The 20,975-nt window shown below is 40.8% G+C and overlaps 1 protein-coding gene across 4 annotated transcripts; it reads right to left on the reverse strand.

The window, feature by feature from the left end:
* Positions 1 to 126: 126 nt before the first annotated feature.
* On the reverse strand, positions 127 to 20,964 carry LOC137870251 (beta-galactosidase-1-like protein 2). Of its 4 annotated transcripts, XM_068707347.1 has the most exons (21): positions 20,502 to 20,592; positions 20,163 to 20,236; positions 19,614 to 19,799; positions 19,348 to 19,416; positions 18,793 to 18,888; positions 17,873 to 17,981; positions 17,350 to 17,442; positions 17,104 to 17,185; positions 14,701 to 14,765; positions 14,313 to 14,397; positions 10,937 to 11,080; positions 10,027 to 10,107; positions 8,349 to 8,366; positions 8,021 to 8,127; positions 6,171 to 6,317; positions 5,594 to 5,665; positions 5,061 to 5,139; positions 4,195 to 4,282; positions 2,620 to 2,731; positions 1,531 to 1,647; positions 127 to 576 (listed from the first exon to the last, which is right to left on the reverse strand). In XM_068707347.1, coding segments are annotated over exons 2-21 (1,839 nt in total). In that variant the 5' UTR covers positions 20,165 to 20,236; positions 20,502 to 20,592; the 3' UTR covers positions 127 to 489. The 4 variants fall into 4 exon arrangements, with proteins under 4 accessions (XP_068563448.1, XP_068563420.1, XP_068563439.1 ...); XM_068707319.1 differs by lacking the exon at positions 20,163 to 20,236 and having other exon boundaries at positions 20,502 to 20,964; XM_068707338.1 differs by lacking the exon at positions 20,502 to 20,592 and having other exon boundaries at positions 20,163 to 20,495.
* Between the last annotated feature and the right edge of the window lie 11 nt (positions 20,965 to 20,975).

A 20,975-nucleotide genomic window follows, 5' to 3' on the forward strand; every position in this document is an offset into this window, starting at 1 on the left:
CTTTTGATCTTGACTTCTCTGCAGGAGTTCACAGCATATCATAAGAAGGTACATTTGAAAAATAACCAGTTCTATATCAAACAGGCTCTCGCTGTGCAGGACAAATGAAGCAGTTCACAAGCTGCCTTACAGACACGGAGTTCAAACCCCCCTTTATTAAAATGTATTTTTACAAACGTCTGTAGGAGGAAGAGATTTTACAACACTTTATTATAATAAAAGACAGCCCCGTGCTCTACAATTATGAAGTATATGAATGCAAGTTAATGATACCGTTTGGAACAAAAAGGATTCAATAGAATGTCATAATAAATAGTCACTGAATTAAAGACTAATCTGGATCACTGTTGTGTTGGTGTCTTCTGATAGATGCCATGTTGTGTCACTATTGAGAGCTGCCGGTCGGTACCCGGGTAGACGAAGCTCACAGCAATCGCTGTGTGCCCTTTGCCCAAATACTCTCCCGTCAACCACGCTCAGCCCCCGTCCTCACTGGACATCAACGGTCATGCCGTAGTCAGGGCTGCTGGTGAACTGAATCTTACCATCAGTTTCCTGCTCCTCGAACACCATAACCTGAAATAAAGCAACAAAAAAAAAAACTAGTTTAGCCGAGGCCATGAAAACACAGCGAGAGCGGTTGATTGAGCACCAAGGCAAATATATGAACAGAATAGAAACGTTGCTGAAAGCCGACAAGGAGAAACACATGAGATGCCGTAGATGTAGCGAAGGCCTTTTCCAGACAGTGCTCCAGACAGCAACAACATAAACTACAAGGTGATAGAGAAGCGCCCCAGTTGCTCACTCGCGCATACTATTAAGGATTAAGGAGTCCTTGAGTCCCGGGTTCGAGTCCAGTCCAGGGCCCTTTGCAGCATGTCATCTCCTCTCTCCCCTGTCTTTGCCTGTCTTTCTCTCATCATCGAAATAAAGCACAAATGCACACACAAAAAAAAAAGAAACAATCTGCAGGGTGATGAATATCAGTAGCTGTATACAGTAACTGTGCTTTAACTTTGCCTTATCAATGGAGGTGAGGAGCACAAGACTGAAGGAGCTACAGAGCTAAATGTGCACATCTGCCACGGATGCACACAGTCCTTTAAATGTTAAAACATAACACTTTAAAGAAAAAATCTGAAAGGCTGAATGATTTCTGGTTTTCATTCATCGTTGATCAATAGTATTTCTACTTCAAGAGCGTCCGGAGAAACTCGGCAACCGTTTTTTTCATGGTGATCCACACGCGTTATATTTATTTATGTTTTTATATCTTATAATCATGTAAGATTGAATTAAACTGGGAGAAGAGTCACAAACTTGATATAACTGTCAGTTTAGAAGTTGTATGTGAAAACTGAAAAGTGCTTTAAATATGATTATATGGCAACACTATACACAACAACATTCCACGGTCCATGGCCTACTCCACTATGTATGGCATAAAGGGTTTTAGATATCTTGTTTGATAAACATTATGAGACTGAGGATAGCCTTGGTGAAAGGTAGAAGACAGAAGAACTCTACCTGGTTGTTCCCCCTGTGAAGCCAGGGGCCTGGGACGTACAGAGTTTGCTGAGGACCGATGGACCAATAGCGACCCAGATTCTTGCCGTTGATAAACACTACACCTTTGCTCCAGCCCTGTGAACACAACCAGTGACTGTTTACCCTGACGGCAAGCCGGTTCAGCCAATGGAACGCTGATAGGTTTAAACAAACTACACCACCATGTCTGGCATTCTGTTCTAATATGTTTGTGTCTTTTGCTCAATACATTATGAGTTGTTGTTAACCGCAGCTCTTCGCTTCACTTCTCCACATCCAGCCACGTAAAACTGTGTGAGAGTTACAAGCCAAAATCAACCCCAGAGAGATGTACAGTATAACAGGGGGGCACAGAAGCACTTATTCAATCAATAACTGCATTATGCAGTACAGCATACAAATTGGATCATCATCAGAACCTCTTTTTCTGTAAGGAGCCTTTTAAGACGTTCTCTGGTCTCACTAATGAAGTAATAGTATTGTGCAAATATATCCAATGAATTATAAGTGACCTAGCACTCAATACAGCTCTGCACATAATAAAAGATCAAATAAAAGATATGAATAAATTCACACTGAGACTGAATTTCTGGTGTCGAAATTCCTATCAGACATGGGAATCTCTCCTTTTGTTGACCTATGTGTTGAAGACAGCTCGCTGGACCAGAACTGAATGAAAAATGTCAGTCAGGCAGCATCAAAATTGTCTTGACAAAGCTCAATAATAATAATAACTTAACAAAACAATGCGTGGTAAACTATACAACACAGCGCTTAGAAGTATGTGAATTATCTATTAAGTGTAGACAGCTGGATTTCTGTTTAATCCAGATGAGGTACAACTTGACATTTATATTTGATTTAAAAAATGTCTTAATTTCTTCATTTTCATTGTGAATCTATGAGAGTGGGGCAAAATAACTCAAACACCAAACATAGTGTAATTTCATCCAGAAATACAGCCCTGTACCAAAGACTATCCATTTCTACATTTTCCATTTTAGGTCCAGATGTTGTCTGTGGAGTCTGTAGTTTGTAGTGCTGCTGTACTGATTGCAGGCCACTCACAGGGAGTTTGATGAAGGTGTCTTTAGGACTGTTCACATAGAGTCTGGCCTGGAAAAAAGCTGGGAAGGTGGGCCGCTGACGCATAGGCATCCAGCGTCCTGAACTCTCGAGACTGTAAAAGAAGAACACATTGCACTTTTCATTTTGGTCAGATTACACTTTCAACAACACTGCACATTTCATGGAACGGAAGCACACATCCTGATGTATCTAATGTATTGTTCAGACGCAGTCTGTGGCAGTTTTTTCTCAAAAACTCAGTCTGGACTTTTAGGTCTTCGGCCAGCAGTCCACAGTATATCATGTCATTCGTATGCCTACAGTAAATGTCAAAGGAAACTTTGGACATAGAAGGGGAAATATTCACAATCACTATCTTTGCTTTGGTTATAGGTTATATTTTGCCTCCAAGTAAACGCAAAAGGTTGCCATGAAAGACGAGAAATTCTTCCTCAGTTATACCTTTTTAGTGTTCATTCATAAAGGGCTTCAGGCCTTGACATTTTCAACACAGCGCTGAGGAAAAGAGATTGCAAATTTTTCAGCACATGAAGAGAGACCCACAATGACTTGGAAAAAGTATTTAAATAGTCCACTAAGTACAAATATGAACCTCTAAATAAGATAGAAGGTCAGCCAATCCTGCTGACCCTGATATGAGCTGCATACAGAGGGTAAATATTACAAGATCACACCTACAAATTCTGAATATTAACAAAGATTTTGTGATTACGAAGGGATGTTGGTGATGTTTGACTTCAATCTGGTGTTAATGACGCTAATGTTCCATGTGAGTATCAATACACGGGAATGCATCATAATCTAGTAATATGAAAACATCATGAGGGAAATGCATTTGCACCTTGGGGGTGCACTGGGTCCTGCAAAAACGCCCTTATAATGCTTGGCTGTTGTGGAGAAACTATCAATATTTATTATGGGATGGGTGCCACAGTACAGATCCGCAAGAAAAAACAGTTTGCAAGAAATGTAACTTTTAAGACAATCTTCAGCATCCAGCGAATCTAAACCTCCGATTCCAAATCGCTCACACCATTTCCCTTTTTGTCATTGCACAGCATTCGTTTGCACTGGCACCGTACAAGGTTGTGTGCATTTGTATTTAGTCGGTGTCTTGGTGTTGATTCAATGGTCTTGTCAGTTCTTTGGGAAATATATTGTACTATTGAATAACTGTCCTGTTGAAGGTTTATCCATGTTGGTGTGTTACTTCAGCATTTAATTACTGCTCTTCTTTGCTGATGCTGCAAGTTTGTCATAATGCTGAAATCATTTCTTGGCTGTCTGACATCTTACATTTAAGCTGTCCGACACATGCTGCTCGCTAAAATGTAACTTTGGATGAATCGTATTTTTATCTCTGGCTTTCACAAGGTGTTGTTATTATTGTATCCGCTTCAAACATAGTTTGGGTTCTGCTAATTTGCCACCATGTTCCCACTGTAATTGTGTTAAGCAGAGAGGTAATCAGCTGGATTGAATCAGGAGCAGGCAGGCGTAATGACAGAAACACAAACATGGAGGGAAAATGGGTAATAACTGAAAGACACCAACCTGTTTACAAAGCCCGGCTTCATGTCCAGACTACGAGTGATGAAGTCACGGAGGGGCCGCTTGTTTAACTCGATATCTCCAACAAGACCTGAAAGGTGAGGCAAAGCTGCTTTAATTTGATTTTTCATTTTATGGATCTTAACCTTTGTGCATCCTTTTAAAACAGTTGCTCTGATGTCCTTAGGGAACAAAAATGGTCGCATCAAAAACTGCCATAATATTATATACTAATATAATTCACCACTTTCACTGAGCTGAATTATTCAACCAACTCTGTGATCATCACGAACATTCATTTTCAGAATTTCAACCTTTCAAATCAATGCTTGTTTACGTAATTTCAGCATTGTAAACACATTGATTTTGATGCATTGCGTCGGACACTGCAGTGCTCCTATACAGCAGTTATTCACCTTGGAGAAACCAGGGAAAAAGCATGAAAATGGCTCAATCTGGCGGAAAATAATAAAGCTTACAATTTTGAAGGCAGGCCTCTAGATTGAAAGCCTGATAGAATAGAAAGCATGATTTTATGCCGTAATGCCCACAGGATTAAACACTTTGTTGGGTTTCAATGAGGACGTTTTTGTCCTTGAGGGTCTGAGTGTCTGTACTTTGGCTGCATAGTTTATTATAGAAGCTGAGGTTGAACTTCCAAAATAAAAATGAAAAAAACTCCACACCATACACATCAACACAGCCAGAATGATCAAAAAATTAAAAAGCCAAAAATATCCCTTGTGTTGCATAAGGGGTAAGGTGCTGTTAATTAGTTTCCTTCAAGGTATCTAATGAAAAAGATCAATCAGCAGGACTTTTGCTGACTGGAACATCTGCAAAGCCATCAGTTTAAAGAACACTTGTACCTTTGCGCTGCTCATCCAGGGTGTTCCCATAATTCACTCTTCCACAGTTCTCCACCAGTAAACTCAGAGTTCTTTTTCCCTTCAGAGGAAAAATGCATAAATCATGAGATGCATTACTGAAATACAGCAGTATTCCTCGATGGAAAGTATTACAGAAAAAACAAAAGGAGGCTGAAAATCCTTTCAGCTGCTCTGGCTTTAGTAATTGATCAAGGCCGCTCTGAGTCGGCACTTTTCTGTAAGGTTGAAGTCGACTATTCACATTTGTTGCGATAAACAGTCATTTGAAGGTTTGCTGTTGACTTAATACTGGGTCCTTGCTGCCAAAAAACATCTATCAGCATCCCCTGAAGCTTTCACATGCTGTTAAATATTAACAAAGTTATGCTTTTGAAAGTAGCTTACAGTTGACTAGCTCTTACAGTAACTACATATAGAAGAACACACCACACACACACACACACACACACACACACACACACACACACACACACACACACACACACACACACACACACACACACACAAGGTACCTTCCCATCAGGGAGTGCAAGTTCTTGCGTTTTATAATCCAGAACACCAATAAAATATTTGCCCACAAAAACCTAGGAAGAAAAGGAAACATGAAAAAATGTAAGCAAATATTTTGAAAAATACAAATACGCCAAATCAGTAACCATTCTGACTATTTGTGTTGCTAATGCGATCACACATCAAGATACATACAATAAGAAAAAGGCTCAGCAGGAGCACCAAACGCCCCAGTTATTGATGCCATGCACAAAACGTATTTGTGGGCAGCATGTGAATGAAATATACATCTCTCCACCATAAAATAATCGTAACACCTGCCCTCAACATGAAGCATTCATGCATTTGTCTTGACATTACACTTCTCTTCTCCTTCACTAAAGAGAAACTTTTAGAACTCGAGGCTCCGACGACTGTGTGACATCATTTTAACACCAGAGCAAGTGGTAGCAGCCGGAGCTTGTTAATTGTTCTCCACAAGTACACTGATCAGGGTTGTGACTTCAGCTAACAAAGCTGTTACATGCAAACCTTCTCACAAAGAAAGGTGTAAATGTGTGGTTGTCTTCCTGTTTTTACCAGCGCTCTGTCTCTGATGTTGTTCTTTGAGTTGAGGGTTCCCTCGCTGGTGATGGACGTCTCATACAGCGTGTACCCGTAAGACTGACCATTGTTGTTGTTGACAGGGAGATTCTCCATGTTCACCGGCCTCTCTGACTTGAAAGGCTAAAAAAAAAAAAAAAATGAAGAGTTTAAGATGGACACACGGTTTGTTACCTGTAAAACCCAGGGGTCTAAATGTGCTGCAGAAATTCGTGTTTTTAAAGATGTTTTTCTTTTTTTTTGTCCCATTGCTTTATTTAAAGTGAACACACAATCTCTAAGCCACTCTCCATGCAGATGGGATCTCATGACTCCCGCCGCACAATCTCCCACTCGCAAGATGGCTTCACCCAAAGTGATGATTTATCAAACCTAATGAAGCTTTCCTGTCCGGCGTTCAGAGCAATTCTTTCATTCAGCAGCATTGTTTTGCATACCCTTGGGTGGTGCATTATGCACTCTCCAAGAGACAATAAACACTCGCTGCTATGACACGATTAACCACGTACTTGCAGACACACAGATACAATATCAAACTCAGACGTCCCACTCAGTCACTCTAAAGCCTCTGCAGAGAAAACGCTCTCTTTGAACAAGGGTGTGTGGCTGGTCAGGGGCAAAGTAATTGTCGTCTCAGAGGGAAGCAAATTATTGCGACGGGGAGTGAATGATGAATGTGGTAAGCTACTGCCAGACGTGCTACATCTGGTTTGAATTTTAATGCCCCTGAAGAGCATGGTGTAAATGGCTAAACTAAAACTGGTGGCCATGAAAGCGATGCAGATATGATGGACAGCCTCCAAACAGGTTTTTAACCAATCTTTTGGCAAAAGGAAATGTTCTGCTGCATTCGTGTCATATTCTCACAACAAGCTGCTTTCAGAGTCACAAAGCTGCACACAGTTGGTTACTGCTGGTCCCCGAGGAGGCCACTAGTGCAGTTGGGAGAGAATGTCTTGCTCAGGGGCACCTCAGTTGTTCATTAAGGGAGGCGCGCTACTCATTTTACTTCTCGCCCTTCCTCATTAGATCCAGCTGTGTGGTGGACTAGCTGCAAGCTCACTTCTCTCGCTTTCAGATTACCACGGCCACGTCTGCACCTTACCGCGTGAGGGCAGATTGTTCGATTTCTTTAAATCGACAAATCAAATGATTCTGTAGGGGGTTTGGTTTGTGTGTGAGAGGAACATCTACTCTATATTGTATGCTTTGTTTTATTTATGACCAAAGAAAAGAAGTGCAAAGAATATAAAGCTTATTCACATATGATAAATGTTTTATTGGAGCATATATATATTCAAAAATCCGCTCAACTCAATAGAGTAGAATGGATGGAGGATACATCCAATGCAATGATTATCTATGTTATTGTAACCTGATTTTGGGGTTGTTTGTATTGTTTGCTAATGTTTATTGGCTCTAAAAATATGGCTAGCAAAGCTACTAACAAATAATAATAATAAGTATTGGTGTGATAACGGGTGTGATAAGGAGCTGGTGCTTCTGTAACTGGTACTGTGAATACACTGTCATGAGGCGAGGACAGTCTTAGGGAATCACACTTCTCATGTGCTATGCAAGGCTAGAATACATTTTTTAAGAAGTAAACAGACCACAGCAGGCTGCACAGCCACATAATTGACAGCGCATTCTCTTTGAGTTCGTTGGATTGGCTTTTGTGTATTACGAATACATTCAATATTTCATGGATTACTGTCGTCTGACTGACAGCAACCTTCTGACTCTGTTTTGAGCAATGCTACATGGGTGATGTTTATTATTTCTGTGCCTCCTATGTTGGCACTCTCTGTGCATCTGTAGCTTACCTTGTCAGTGAAATGCAGACTGTCCCAGAGAGACAGGTGTTGCTGGATGACAACAGGCTGGTACGCTCTCCTCTCCTGATGAGAGGGCAGTTCAGGGAGAGGCTGGGCTGAAAAACAAGCGGGGAAAATGAGGGTAGGATGCAGTTTGTCCGTCTGTACATTCACTCATTAACATTTCTTTTATCCTTTATTTTCCCCGGGGGGATTATTACAACATGATGCATACACTGCCCACATTCAGTCAGAGAAGGGAATAAATAATGGATATTCCTGGTCTTTGAAGAAATCTCCAAAAACTTGCCAAGGTAAACCTTTTGCATCTACTCACCTACATATGATAGCCCACCTGAGAAATTAAAAAAAGATGGAATGAAAATAATCATAAACCATGTTGAGTCCAAACAACTTTTTCTCTTGGCCAGCGTAATTCAAGTTTAACCAGCAGAACAATTCACTAAAACACACAGAAACTATTGGGCCTTCTCCTGAGCTTTTAAAGCACAGCATATTGTTCCATTCTGCTTTCTCTTGCAGGAGTCTTCATACTCTAAAGCCAATGAATCACTCAATACCAATCATAAAGGTGACCATGGAAACTTCTTAGAAGGCTCCTCGGGTGAGCTATTTACCCACCACAGCAGCATCCAGTTTGTGCTGCAAAACAGTCTCTTTACAATAGTTAACAGTGGTTCCCCATGCACACTCGCTGCTTTTAAAAAGGTGTCAAAGAACTGCAGAGACACCAGCGGTCCCTCCGGAAAAGGCTTGACAGCGTCTCCTTATCACCAAGTGGTAACAGCTGGATCACTTAAGAAAAGCGAGGATAACGGCCGACACCTTTCTCCAAAATGGCTCTCTGCGACGCTCACACGTCAGTGCCTTTGTTAGTGTGAATCATTTTTCAAATCTAAGAGGGGAAGAATTAGTGTTGAAAAGACATTTCTATGAAGCTACGTCACAGATCTGGAATTTTTTCCCCACAGCAAAACTCCTTTCATGTCAAATGCTTCATGTAATCCTGTACAGTAGTGGCTGTGGAGGTGTGCTGCTGGGTAAGAGAAGCTGACATTTGACCTTCCTCACAGAAGATGAATAGCTCAAATCATAAAGAGGTAGCATCAATAGTGATCTGACATACTGCAAGTGCTCACGCAGACTATGTCGTGCAGATGAATGTGCAGCTTGTTTAAGATTATATACTGTATTATTGAAATTTTTGACAGCGTTGTATTATAAGAAAGCCCCAAAGCATTTATGTCACAGGTCTATCTTAGGAGCCATGGTGTTGTAACAGATCAGTGTTCGACTTTTGACAGATCAGCCTGAATCCATGCCAGGTTGTACAAAAACATACAACGGGGCAAAGAGTAACTGACACAACGCACATGATTTGACAACCAAACAGTGATAAAATATCAAAATGATCCAATTAAAGAATTGGGTCATGTGTTTGTAGTTGCTGAGCAGAACAAAAAGCCTCCTCAGACTCACTCTCATATCCAGGCCACTGCTCATTGTTCAGCAAACAACAAAACATAAGGATGAATCATGCATAGGCAGCCTTTCAAACTATCTTCAATCACCACAAGTCTGGGCAAATTATTACTTTGTTGTGCTGGATTCAATCCCAGATTGCCAAAAGCTAAATTTTCGGTCTCGGCCACAAAACACTTGAGACTTCTGGCCCCAACCACAAACCCTTGTTTTACAAATAGAGAAAACGGAACGAGCAATAAACATGGTAAAAGGCCAAGTATGTAATTTGCACAATGGGCGGTAATTGAGGGTCTTTGACTTGGGCAGAAATCTCACACACATGCACAAAACACACACAAACCCCATATCTAATCCGTGCTTGTAATCATATGCAAAGTTATCCTGGTTTAGCCAACAGAGAGCAGGTTCTACAAGGAGAATTAACTTAAGTGGGGAGATGAAAGGGAAGGGAGAGAAAGAGAAACAGAAGATGTGGGGCCCGACTCGGCAACAACGCACACAACACTCACCGTGGTAGCGGCTGAATACATTCCTCAGAAGATGGTACTTGGTGGTGTAATCCCCAGCCTCGGATAATGGAGCATCGTAATCTGAAAGATAATGCGCTATCAGAGCAGCAGGCTCGGGAGCCGGAGAGAAGCAGGGATGCCTCTTGCTGTGGCAGATGCTTTCAGTGTGCTCCCCTATCAAACATCTTGAGACAGCGGCGGGCCGAGACACATTTTAGGTTATCTTGACGGAAAATGGGAGCCTTCTTGAGGCAAAGAGGTAAAAGGCATTCAGAGGAGTAAACACAGGTACGACGGCTGCAGAAGGTCAGAGGTGGTCTTCCCTACTGGGGGAGCGGTTTTCAGAATTCTCCTCTTTTCTCAAGAACGAGGTCATTACAATGTTAAGTACCCTAGAGGAGAATATAAAACCCATTGTACCATCTTTAATTTACATCTCACGTGCATTTTATTAGGTAATTAATGCATTAATGCGCACTGCATATTCAAATTTTAAACCAGCAGAAGGTCAGAGGCTCAGGAGTAGAGATAGCGCCATCTATAGACATTTCAAAAATCCTAATCATATTTATTTTAATCTACATCTCTTATTAAAAATTGGCTCAATACGATCTGCTCAGACTGTACTTACTGGCTGTATTTCAAAGAGAACATTGTTGTTTGATAATTATGTGCACTCGATTTTTTTTTTTCAGCCTACATTGGTGCAGAATTAGTGGTCTGATTGAGATAAAATGTAATCGTAAGTAATTGTGAATGTGTCTGGCTATTAAAATGTCGTTTTGTGTTGAATCCTTGTGGCGTGAACCCAGTTCAACCCCGACCAATCAACCCTGTATGAGAGTTTTATTCTTCTCCTAACTCACAGGGATCATAAAATGCTGGTCACAAACACATTCATTATACCTACCATAGCTTGTCACCATGGGTTTAGGTGCCGGCATTCCAACGGCAAACGCTCCGCTCATGAAGCCGAAATTTGTCCCTCCGTGGAACATGTAGAGGTTGATGGACATGTCCAGTTTGAGGATCTCCGTGACAACAGGTACCATGTCTGTCAAAAGAGTGAAATAAACAAATCCCACATAAAGTCTACAATTCGCCCTAGTTCTTCTGATATAACCAGTGAGTAAATCTGAGAATAACACATACAAACATTAAAATCCCAAAAATCCATTTTTGATTTAACAAGCCACTGTCTCAATAATCCTGTTGCCCTCAATTCCACTTCAATTGAAACACGGACAGACCTCAGCCTCACATCCAATTACAGGTTACTATAATTCATTACGGGGCAATGCTCACAGCCATAAAAAATTGCCCACCTCCCTGCTCTAATTAGCAACCTATATTTTGCAGCGAACATAGCAGGGCAAGTAATTAAGCATTGAAATTGGACGTTAGTAGTCAAATTGGACTGACGTTAATGATTTGAATCAAGGGCATGAGCCTTAGTGAATAACAATGGAGCTGGTTGAGTGACAGAGCCGGACTCGGTTGGTTTCATGGTGGCGGCACTAGCTGTGACCAACTGCTGGGTGTGCAGCAGTCTGTAGAGTAATGAACTGTCAAGGACATGAATCCCCTCTGAATGCCCCAGCGTTCATTTCACAGCTGTGACACTTTCTGCATGGCAAGGGTCTTTTTTTACCCCCCCCCCCCCCCCCCTTATCCCCGAGGAGGAAATACATAAGGAAGCCTTTCATTTTTCAGAACAATTTTTGTTAAGATGTGGATGGCTGCTGGGAATGACAGAGAGTAAAATGGAAGCTTGAAGCTCTGCACTGTGTATTTAAAATGAAAGGTTTCTGAGAGCATTCAATATGGTGAAAGCATTAGTCTTTACAGATGTGAAACATGCATGTCACCCCTGTATATTACACCAGAGATCACTCTCCTGGCTGCCGTCTCCTGGTATGTGGGATGACTTAGCTGCAGACTCTTTAACATTAATATTGTACTACTTTAAGGGTCCATACCAACCGCCAGGACAAGCTAATCTAACCTAAATAGCTCATGGCTTATGTGTTGGGGACATTTAGCTGAAACTAGTAGTGGGTTAACTGATCATTCAATGAACAGAGAATTCATTTAGAAAATGTATGGTCATGTAAAAAGTGACAAACATTCGCTGGTTGCAGGTTCTCAAGTGTGATTATTTGGTCCTTTTTTCTGTTTTATATAATTCCAAATGAAATATGTTTGGATTATGGACCGTTAGTTGAAACAAAAGCAATTTCAAGACATCATCTTGGGTACCGAGGTACTGCGACTAAGGACTTTGTCAATTTTGTTTTTTTGGCAATTTAAAGCCTAATCGATGAATAGCAAAATATGAATTGACAATCAAAATAACTAATAATTCAGCCCTACTGAAATGTCCCCACAAAGTAAGCTAAACTACATCTTTGTAAAAGGATTGTTATGGACAAATGTTTTTTTTTTCAGAGTGGGTCCTCCTTTTGTTAGCACATGCACAAAGATGCATTATGCATGTGGAAACACATAGTACATTTACCTTAGAACTGTACAGTACCATTTTATTCTACTTTATACTTCTACTCCACTACATATCAGATATAAATATTATACTATTTACTACACTGAATCTATTGAACAGCTATTGTTACTTGTTAGTTTACTAATTACAAAAACATACAATCACCTTTTAAATTATGATACATTTGTTTCCTGCAAAATCTCCTTCTAATCAAGTCGTTTTAGTCTATGCCCCGTTTTTTCTCAAAACGGGATACAAATATTCAAGCCTGTTTATTCTGCATTATTATATTCAGTATATTCTAAAATTAACTTTCATACTTTGATTTCACAGTATACATGAAATGGGCCTTCAGTACTTTTGCTTTTACAACTTTAAGTACATTTAGCAGACAATGCCGATGTATTTTAACTTAGGTAGGATTTCTACATTGTTGCTTCATCCCTGTTAGTTAATTAAAGGATATGAATCCTTCCACAACTGCCCGAGTGACATGACACACAGTCCTGCCAATGGTTTCACACTATTCCAATAATCGACAGTTGGTGCAATTAGGAGCCAAGAAATGTTGCAATGCACCAACAAGATGAGGAAGACTGATAGCACGCAGTCAGGAATGTAAACTGAGAAGATTTCTAGTTATTCCAAAAAGATGCTCCGTGAATGTTTTACGAGGAAGAACGTGTGCCCAACACCTTTGTTAGGCCACGATGATACAAACAGTAGACGTACACATAATTGTATCCTAGATCTCACATCTCACTTATGTTCATGATAAGAAAAACAAAGGGCAAAAAAAAAAGAAGGAAGAAACCTCAGGGAGAGCAAGTGGAAGAGATAAAAGAGTTTAATATGATATCTTAATATATGATTCCATTGAATGATCATCCAGCCCTACTCATAGGACATTACAGCATCTAATCAATAGGAAAGTACGCAATGATATGTTCCCATCAAGTGAAACCTCGTTTAACCTAGTGTGTATCTGTGTAGCTACAGCATACTGTATGTGGATAAAGAGGAAGTGCAAGGACAAGAGATGAATGCGACTGCTACCAAGTGCAACACCTCCACCTGGGTTCGGTACAGTCAGTGAGAATCGGTGGAGCACATCTTTGAACAATCCTGTACAAAGAGAAAAAAATCTGGCCTCTGAACATCGAATGTACGACCCGGGGACAAAGTCAGGAGGGTGGGACACGGACTCTGGTTTGTGATACTTGGCTCACAACATACCATGCATGAAAAGTCCATAAATCTCTGACAAAGCCGCAAAACAAGGAGGAAATGGCCATATGCTAAGCTGTACATCCCAGCTGCGCTGAGTGGGCTCTGTGCCTATTGTGAAGGAACCAGCATGTTAGAGGGACTTTCTTACACTCAGGCTGGAGAATTTATCTAACGCAACCTCCAAAGCAGAGAGCTTGTCCACACCCTGTCTTATTTTCCCCTGGCACAGAGACTGTTTCATTCTCAGCGAGGAAAAAAAAAATAAAAAAGGGTTGTCTTAAGCCTTTCTTACCCTAAGGCACTGAGACTCTGTCTTACCCTCAAGACAGTCTGTTTTACCTTCAGAGGTTCTATATTGGATTGCTGCACAAAACCTGTCTTACCTCCATCTCAAATTAGCCAGTATTATCGACCAACTGTACAGAAAGAAACTGTTTCATCCTCAACAAAGAATCCCTCAGCAGGAATCCTGTCTTCCTCTCACATAAACACCTGTTTTAGTGCTATCGCTCTCTCTAAAGAAATCCTGTCTATACCCACCCTGAGTCTGTCTTACCCTCAGCTGTGTACACATGATGAAGGTCCCCCCACAGATCGAACCAGCCGGACCAGTACTCCATCACCATCTTCGGTTTGTGAGGCTAAAGTGGGAGAGAGAAAAATGGTCCATAAAGCAAAAGATACGTCTGAAGGATCTTTAATAAATTGTCTTAAAGATTAAAGATATTCTTTCAGGTCTCTAACTATTCTTTTTAAGGTCCAACGTTTCACTGGGAATTACCTGGACAGTCTATTTATTGGGAAGAGGAAGGGTCGCTAATGATGTGTCTGTTTGATCTTTGATTAGATCAGAAAACTAGCAATAACTGAGTCCAAAAACATGGGCAACGAACAATAATGAACAATAATGAACAATGAAAACCCAACACACAAATCAGACTCACTTGTATTCCATCCAGATACTTGATGTCATTCAGGTTCAGTTTCTGGAAATTGATGGTTTCTAGTGCTTCAGACACACAAAAGAAAGGTAGAGCAACTATTGTTCAAGCAAATACAAACTGTAAAAGATGCAGAACATCAGTTCAAACTAATAGCAAACATCCTTTAGAAAGAGCTTCATGAAATGAGTATTGATTTCAGTTGTAATGTCCTCCCGATTGCCATACACCTGTTGTCCTCTGGGGTCAAAATGACCCCGCCTGGTTTGACTGTTATTTAAAGCATAAAGTATAAATTGTCAATCAATTCTTTTTTCACACCTTTAGTCTTACTTCAGTCCAACCCATTACCACACATTGTTCCCCTCGTTTTGGAATTTAGGGCCAATAGACCTTGTTTACATAAAAGTATGCCCTGTTTTTGAGTGAAAATATAATGAAACAATGAAGTATTTTGACTTTATATTATTTTGACTATTTGACTGATCACAGAGAGGTATATATCAAAGTTTAGTGAGGATGCTGTTTTTGAATCAATTCAATTTTTCTAATGGCAGCACATACCGTATTTTCCGCACTATAAGGCGCACCGGATTATAAGGCGCACCTTCAATGAATGGCCTATTTTAGAACTGTTTTTATATATAGGGCGCACCGGATTATAAGGCACATAGAATAGAAGCTACTACAGTCAAACGTTTGACTGGGGTTGCGTTATGCATCCACTAGATGGAGCTGTGCTAAAGGGAATGTCAACAAAACAGTCAGATAAATCATTCAGTCAAACTTTATTGATTTTTGATTTCATTCACAATACGGTAACTTAAACGTAGAGGGGAACTTTTCCCTGATTCAGTAAACACGTAAAAGAAACAGTCTGATACCACTAAATCAAACGGTGTTTACCGCTATTACTTCGGCGACGCCCCTGACTACGGTCGCCGTAATGCTGCAAGCGGTGCGGCTTTGTAGTTTACCAGTCGTACTGAAACATTTTGACAGAGCGCCGTGTACAACCAGTATGGATCAACCAATTAACCAATTGATCCATATATAAGGCGCTCCGGATTACAAGGCGCACTGTCGTTTTTTGAGAAAATTAAAGGCTTTTAAGTGCGCCTTATAATGCGGAAAATACGGTAATCACACCTGTTGTCCTCTGGGGTCAAAATGACCCCGTCTGGTTTGACTGTTTATACAAAGCATTAAGTATAAATTATCACCCGCCTCTGTGTTTCAACTCTTTAGTCACCTTCATTCCAACTCATTACTGACATCTAAAACATGTCAACATTCATTTCTGAAACATTTAACCCTCCGGTTACCTTCAAATTTACTAACACCTCTTATCCTGGGGTCAATTTGACCCTCCAGAAAATTGTTATAATTATAATTGCTGCCAAAGTTTACGTGTCAGGTACTTATTTATTTTTTTTACTACCTAAACAGCCCTTTAAATAAAACAACCCCGCCGCCACCCAAACCCTTATACATCCAGAATACCTGTTACGTGACTATGGAGAAATATGCAGATCACCATAAAATCTCTCTGATTGACCTAAAATTGGAAAAGGATATTTTTTGGGTGTATTAATGGCTTTACATATCAGTTTACATATCACCATGTTGACTTTATGTTTACCCAGTTGTCCCCGTTAAATTAGGAAAATTCATTAAATATGAAGCCAAAAAAATGATGTCTCATTTATTTAGAGACGTTAAACATTGAAAGGGGTCAAATTGACCCCAGGACATTACAAGGGTTAAACCCTCACAGGCTTCTTTTATTGTCTTTAAAGAAGTATTAGCAGTTCAGCATGGCACCTCAAAGTCCATATTAAACTAAATTATCTTCAAATCATAAAGTTAACGCAAGCTTCTGCATTAAAAAAAATAAATCAGGCAACAAACTTCAATTGTTCTCCATGACATGCATATCACAGTTAAGAATAATGCACAATATACAAAAAAATACCCAGAGGAGGGTTTATCATAACAACACTCTAGAGGATTCTCCTCCAATTATGATGATGGCGACAACAATGTATGTTTGCAATGATAATTAAAACTAGGAATACTCTTCATCTCAGTGAAGGCTATTAAGGCTTTAAAACAATAATTGCTAATGCGTGTGCATTAAAATAGCATATGTGCCAAACAAAATACTTATATTACAGCATCACGATGTTTATGCCAGTGTCGTCGCAAAAAAAAGCAACTTTCTGGTACAAGACAGAATCCTTTATGTTCAGAACTGCAGCTGCCTGACACCAGGCCACCCTTTGGCTCAGACCCCTCGTCACTGTGTGAAAACACACCAACCGCCATACTGTATATATGTGTGTGTGTGTGTGTGTGTGTGTGAGTGTGTGTGTGTCTTGTTTGTCTGTCAGTGCTTGACAATACCTCCTTTCACTCCTCCGCGCTTTAGTCCTTCCTTGTTGTCTGAAGTCAGCAGAAGCTCTGTGATGCCTCTGGACAATAACGCCTGGAAAGATGGAGGATTACGGAGGCAAATAAAGAGAAAAGTGGAGGCTCTTTCTGAAATATAGGCAATTGAAAAAGGACAGCTGGGTGGAAAAAGTCAATAAGTGCACTCTCATCTATGAGCTACCAATTATCGGTCAAATGATGCACAATTTAGTTTCTCACCTCCTTGATGAAAGGCATGTATTCTCCATCTTTAGCATAGGAGCCATACTCATTCTCCACTTGAACTGCGATAATTGGGCCACCCTTGGAGTACTGTGCATTGATTATGCGGATAGAGGACACACATTAGGGCCCGGCGTCAGTTCTTGACCATTCCTACCCTCTAAAGCTGAATGTTAACAACACTGTGAAATGGAACTCAAAGGTTTGTTCAACGATTCGTGGAGCTGATGAAAAGAAAATATGGCTTTAATTGAATTTGTGTGTGTGTGTGTATTTGCTATTTGTTTTTAAAATAACAGTTAGTTAATTCTAGCTGCTAGAATTAACTAGCAGCTAGAATTAGCTGCTAGTTACCACCTGTTACCACCGGTACAGGTGGTAACAGGTGGTAACAGAAATATTGCATGCAGGGGTAAAATATGACTGAATACAAGGATTTGTAAACCACGAAAACATTAAATATCGTATACTTTTTCTAAAAAACACTGTAATGTGTATACATCAATCCATCTTTCTTTACCTGATGCGGAACAACTTTCTTAATGAGTTGATTAAAGAAGGAGTTGACTGCATCAGTGAATCTTGGGTAGGTTGTTCGTAGTTTCATCTTTTCATCCCGCAGTAGCCAACTGAAAAGAAAATCACAAACAAAACCTTTAGAATGTCCAAAAAAGGCAACGTATCACAGGAGCTCCTCAGAGTGCTGTGCAGTGGACTCTCTTCAGGTTTTTTTTTAGCTCTCGACGATAATCGCACCAACCTGAGCATGACTATCGTAAAGTGCAGTGCAGAGGAAGTCATGCTTCACCGCGAGCCCCTAGAAACACTCTGTTTTGATGATTATCAAATAAATATTACCTCACATTCCCCGAAGGCAAAACGACTCCATAAATACCTACTTCCAGTCTTTTCCCCTCACATTCTCCGCATTATCGGCACAAATCTATTTTTGATTACAGAAGTAAATGAATTCATCCTTTCAGAGAGCTATGCCTGTCATATTTAATTACTGTTCTCTCTAATACCTCACTGAAAGTCTGGTAAATCATTAGTGACTTTCATCTGACAAACATTAGAGGTTACTTGCATAATGCATAATGCCCTGTCTCTGTATCTTGTGTACAACACTGTGAGGTGGAACCATTCTCACCAAGACAAATTATTTGCAACACATCTCGGTGAGAGATAGGTGACGGAGACGGCACACTTGGAATAATTCACATTACCAAATTATTTCCACGAGTTTAATTGATTCAGCCTGCAGCAAAGATACCGCTAACAGAAAAGATTACCTGACGGAACAATTCATGTCCAAGCCAATTTAAGGGATTAATTTAGTACCCTGCTGGCTATTCCAAAGCTTAAAGCTTTACAATGTTACTGTGGCTCTAACGCGTAAACAAAATATCTGCAAAGGAGACCCTTGACTGTGATGTTTACCTGGGTAGCCCCCCTAAATCCCACTCCGCACAGATGTACGGCCCTGGACGCAGAATGACCCAGAGGCCCAAGCTGCCTGCTAGGCGGAGGTAAGCTCTAGGAGAAGGATACAAAAGGTGCCGTCAATGAGGTCCATTTACCATCAATACAGTCCATTTAAAAATGCTTACTACAGCAGATATGAAGTGGGGACTGAAAGAAATTCTCAATTAAAGCAGATGTTCAATTGAAAATGATATGTCATTCTAACATATTCCGCTCAATTGATTTCTTTCATTTCCAGATCGAATCTTTCTGTTTGGAGGTGACATCTGCCGCCAGCACCGGACTTAACAGCAAGCCGCACATTTGATGGATCAACGGCCAATCTGATCAATGAATCAAGGAGCACTGATACTGATCGAGTGCACGGCTAATTAATGAATCAAAAACATTTCTTACGGGTGAACCTACACACCCTCTCAGCAGCGTCAACGTATTGAAAGCTAAGCCCTTCTGCGATGCAACAGTGCCATCTGCAGGAGGCTCAGAAGTCCTCCCTTCATGGTTCCTTACTCTAAATCCAGCTGGTCCTCAAAGTTGAACAGCCCTCGCTCAGGCTCATGCAGGTTCCACGGCACATACCTGAAAAGATAATTAAAAAAAAAACAGATGTTGTGTGTGCTGATTGTATATTAAAGGAGACGCATTTCAGTGGATTTCAAGACTGCATTTTATTCTTGTAAAAAAACAAATGTTGTTCTCCAGTCTATCTGACACAGTTTATTCTGGTGCTATAAGGTAAAGTGTATTCATCCAGCCGCGTTGCAGTGGGAGCCTACGTGGTGAGAGTGTTGAGGCCACAGGCCTTCATCTTCAGCAGCCGGTCCTCCCAGTAGGCTCTCGGGACACGGAAGTAATGGATGGAGCCCCCCAGGATGCGGAAGGGTTCTCCCTCCAGAGTGAACTCAGATGAGTTGGCCCTCAGACCCTCCACACGGCTCATTCTTCTCCCTTCAAGGCTATTCCTACGGGGGGCAAAGCACTGTTCACAACTGGAAAATAAACTTGTGCAACTGGATCGAAGGCCATGAAGACGTATTATGGGAAGCTACAGCCTGAGAACAAATATGCCCTTGAGCAGAACATCTAAACCCAGTTTCACCTGATCAGAAAAGTGCTACCACTGCATTTGAATGTACTCACAACAGAAGAGGCACAACCTGAGAATAAGAACACGTTCTTGGTTATCTTGCAAGGCTCAGTTATGGCCGATTATCCTCAAATCATTTGATTTTGACAACGATTTAATTGATCGTGTTACAGAGAGCTCTCTCCTCCATATCTATGTACATGAATCAGCAATAGAAAATATTTGCATAGAGACTCACATGGTGACCAGACCTCAAAACAGGACGAACTGAAGTCTACTTGTCATGCGTTGTCACGTTCAATGTCCACAAGTCTGCAGGTGAGCCAGGTGAGAGTTCACAGGCAACTTGGTTTATTTTTAAAGAGTTGAGTCGGAACTACAGGCGGTAAAAATAACCAAGCAAACACACTCAAGCACAGGGCAGCAGCCACGGAGAAGCTTGGCCACAACTTGTACATTTGCGGTGTTAGTGGGCGCGGTTTTCATCCAAGAATGCATTAATATGCGTGACTCTTATTACTGGTTAAGATAAGACTCCCCTCTGGCTCGTGTCAGCTGTCTGAAGAGTTTGCCTTACCTCGTGACCTGATACGCGATTATCGCTCCGACAGCAAAACACAGCAGGACCAAATATCGTTGCTTTAGGGACAGACGAAGCCCTCCCATTGATACGCTTTCCATTCGATATAACGACAGCACTTTAGTTCCAGTTTCACACTGTACGTGTTCAGGTGTTTACGCGCATTAAAGTGCATGCGTTTCGCCAGGCCAACTAGGTTCCCGTTGTGCGATTATATCGCATGACGTCAGGCTAACAGTTTGGCAAAGAATGTAAAAACTGACGTGATAAGAAAGAATAAAGTGGAGCTACCCCACAGTCATATTTGCATAACGCCAGGTTGTTCGTAACGTTACTTCCAGGATGAATAATTCAAAAGACTAGACATGCTCTATGACAAATTAAAGTTAGTTTCACATAGTGTTAGCTGGTGTAGCCTAACCTAACTAGTATTAGATATGGGGGGAAGCTAGCGTTAGTAGTCCACAAGTA

The sequence above is a fragment of the Cebidichthys violaceus genome, unplaced genomic scaffold (assembly GCF_023349555.1).
Source record: "Cebidichthys violaceus isolate CVI_PGR_0920_01 unplaced genomic scaffold, fCebVio1.0.p SCAF_1, whole genome shotgun sequence".
Taxonomy (NCBI): Eukaryota; Metazoa; Chordata; class Actinopteri; order Perciformes; family Stichaeidae; genus Cebidichthys; species Cebidichthys violaceus.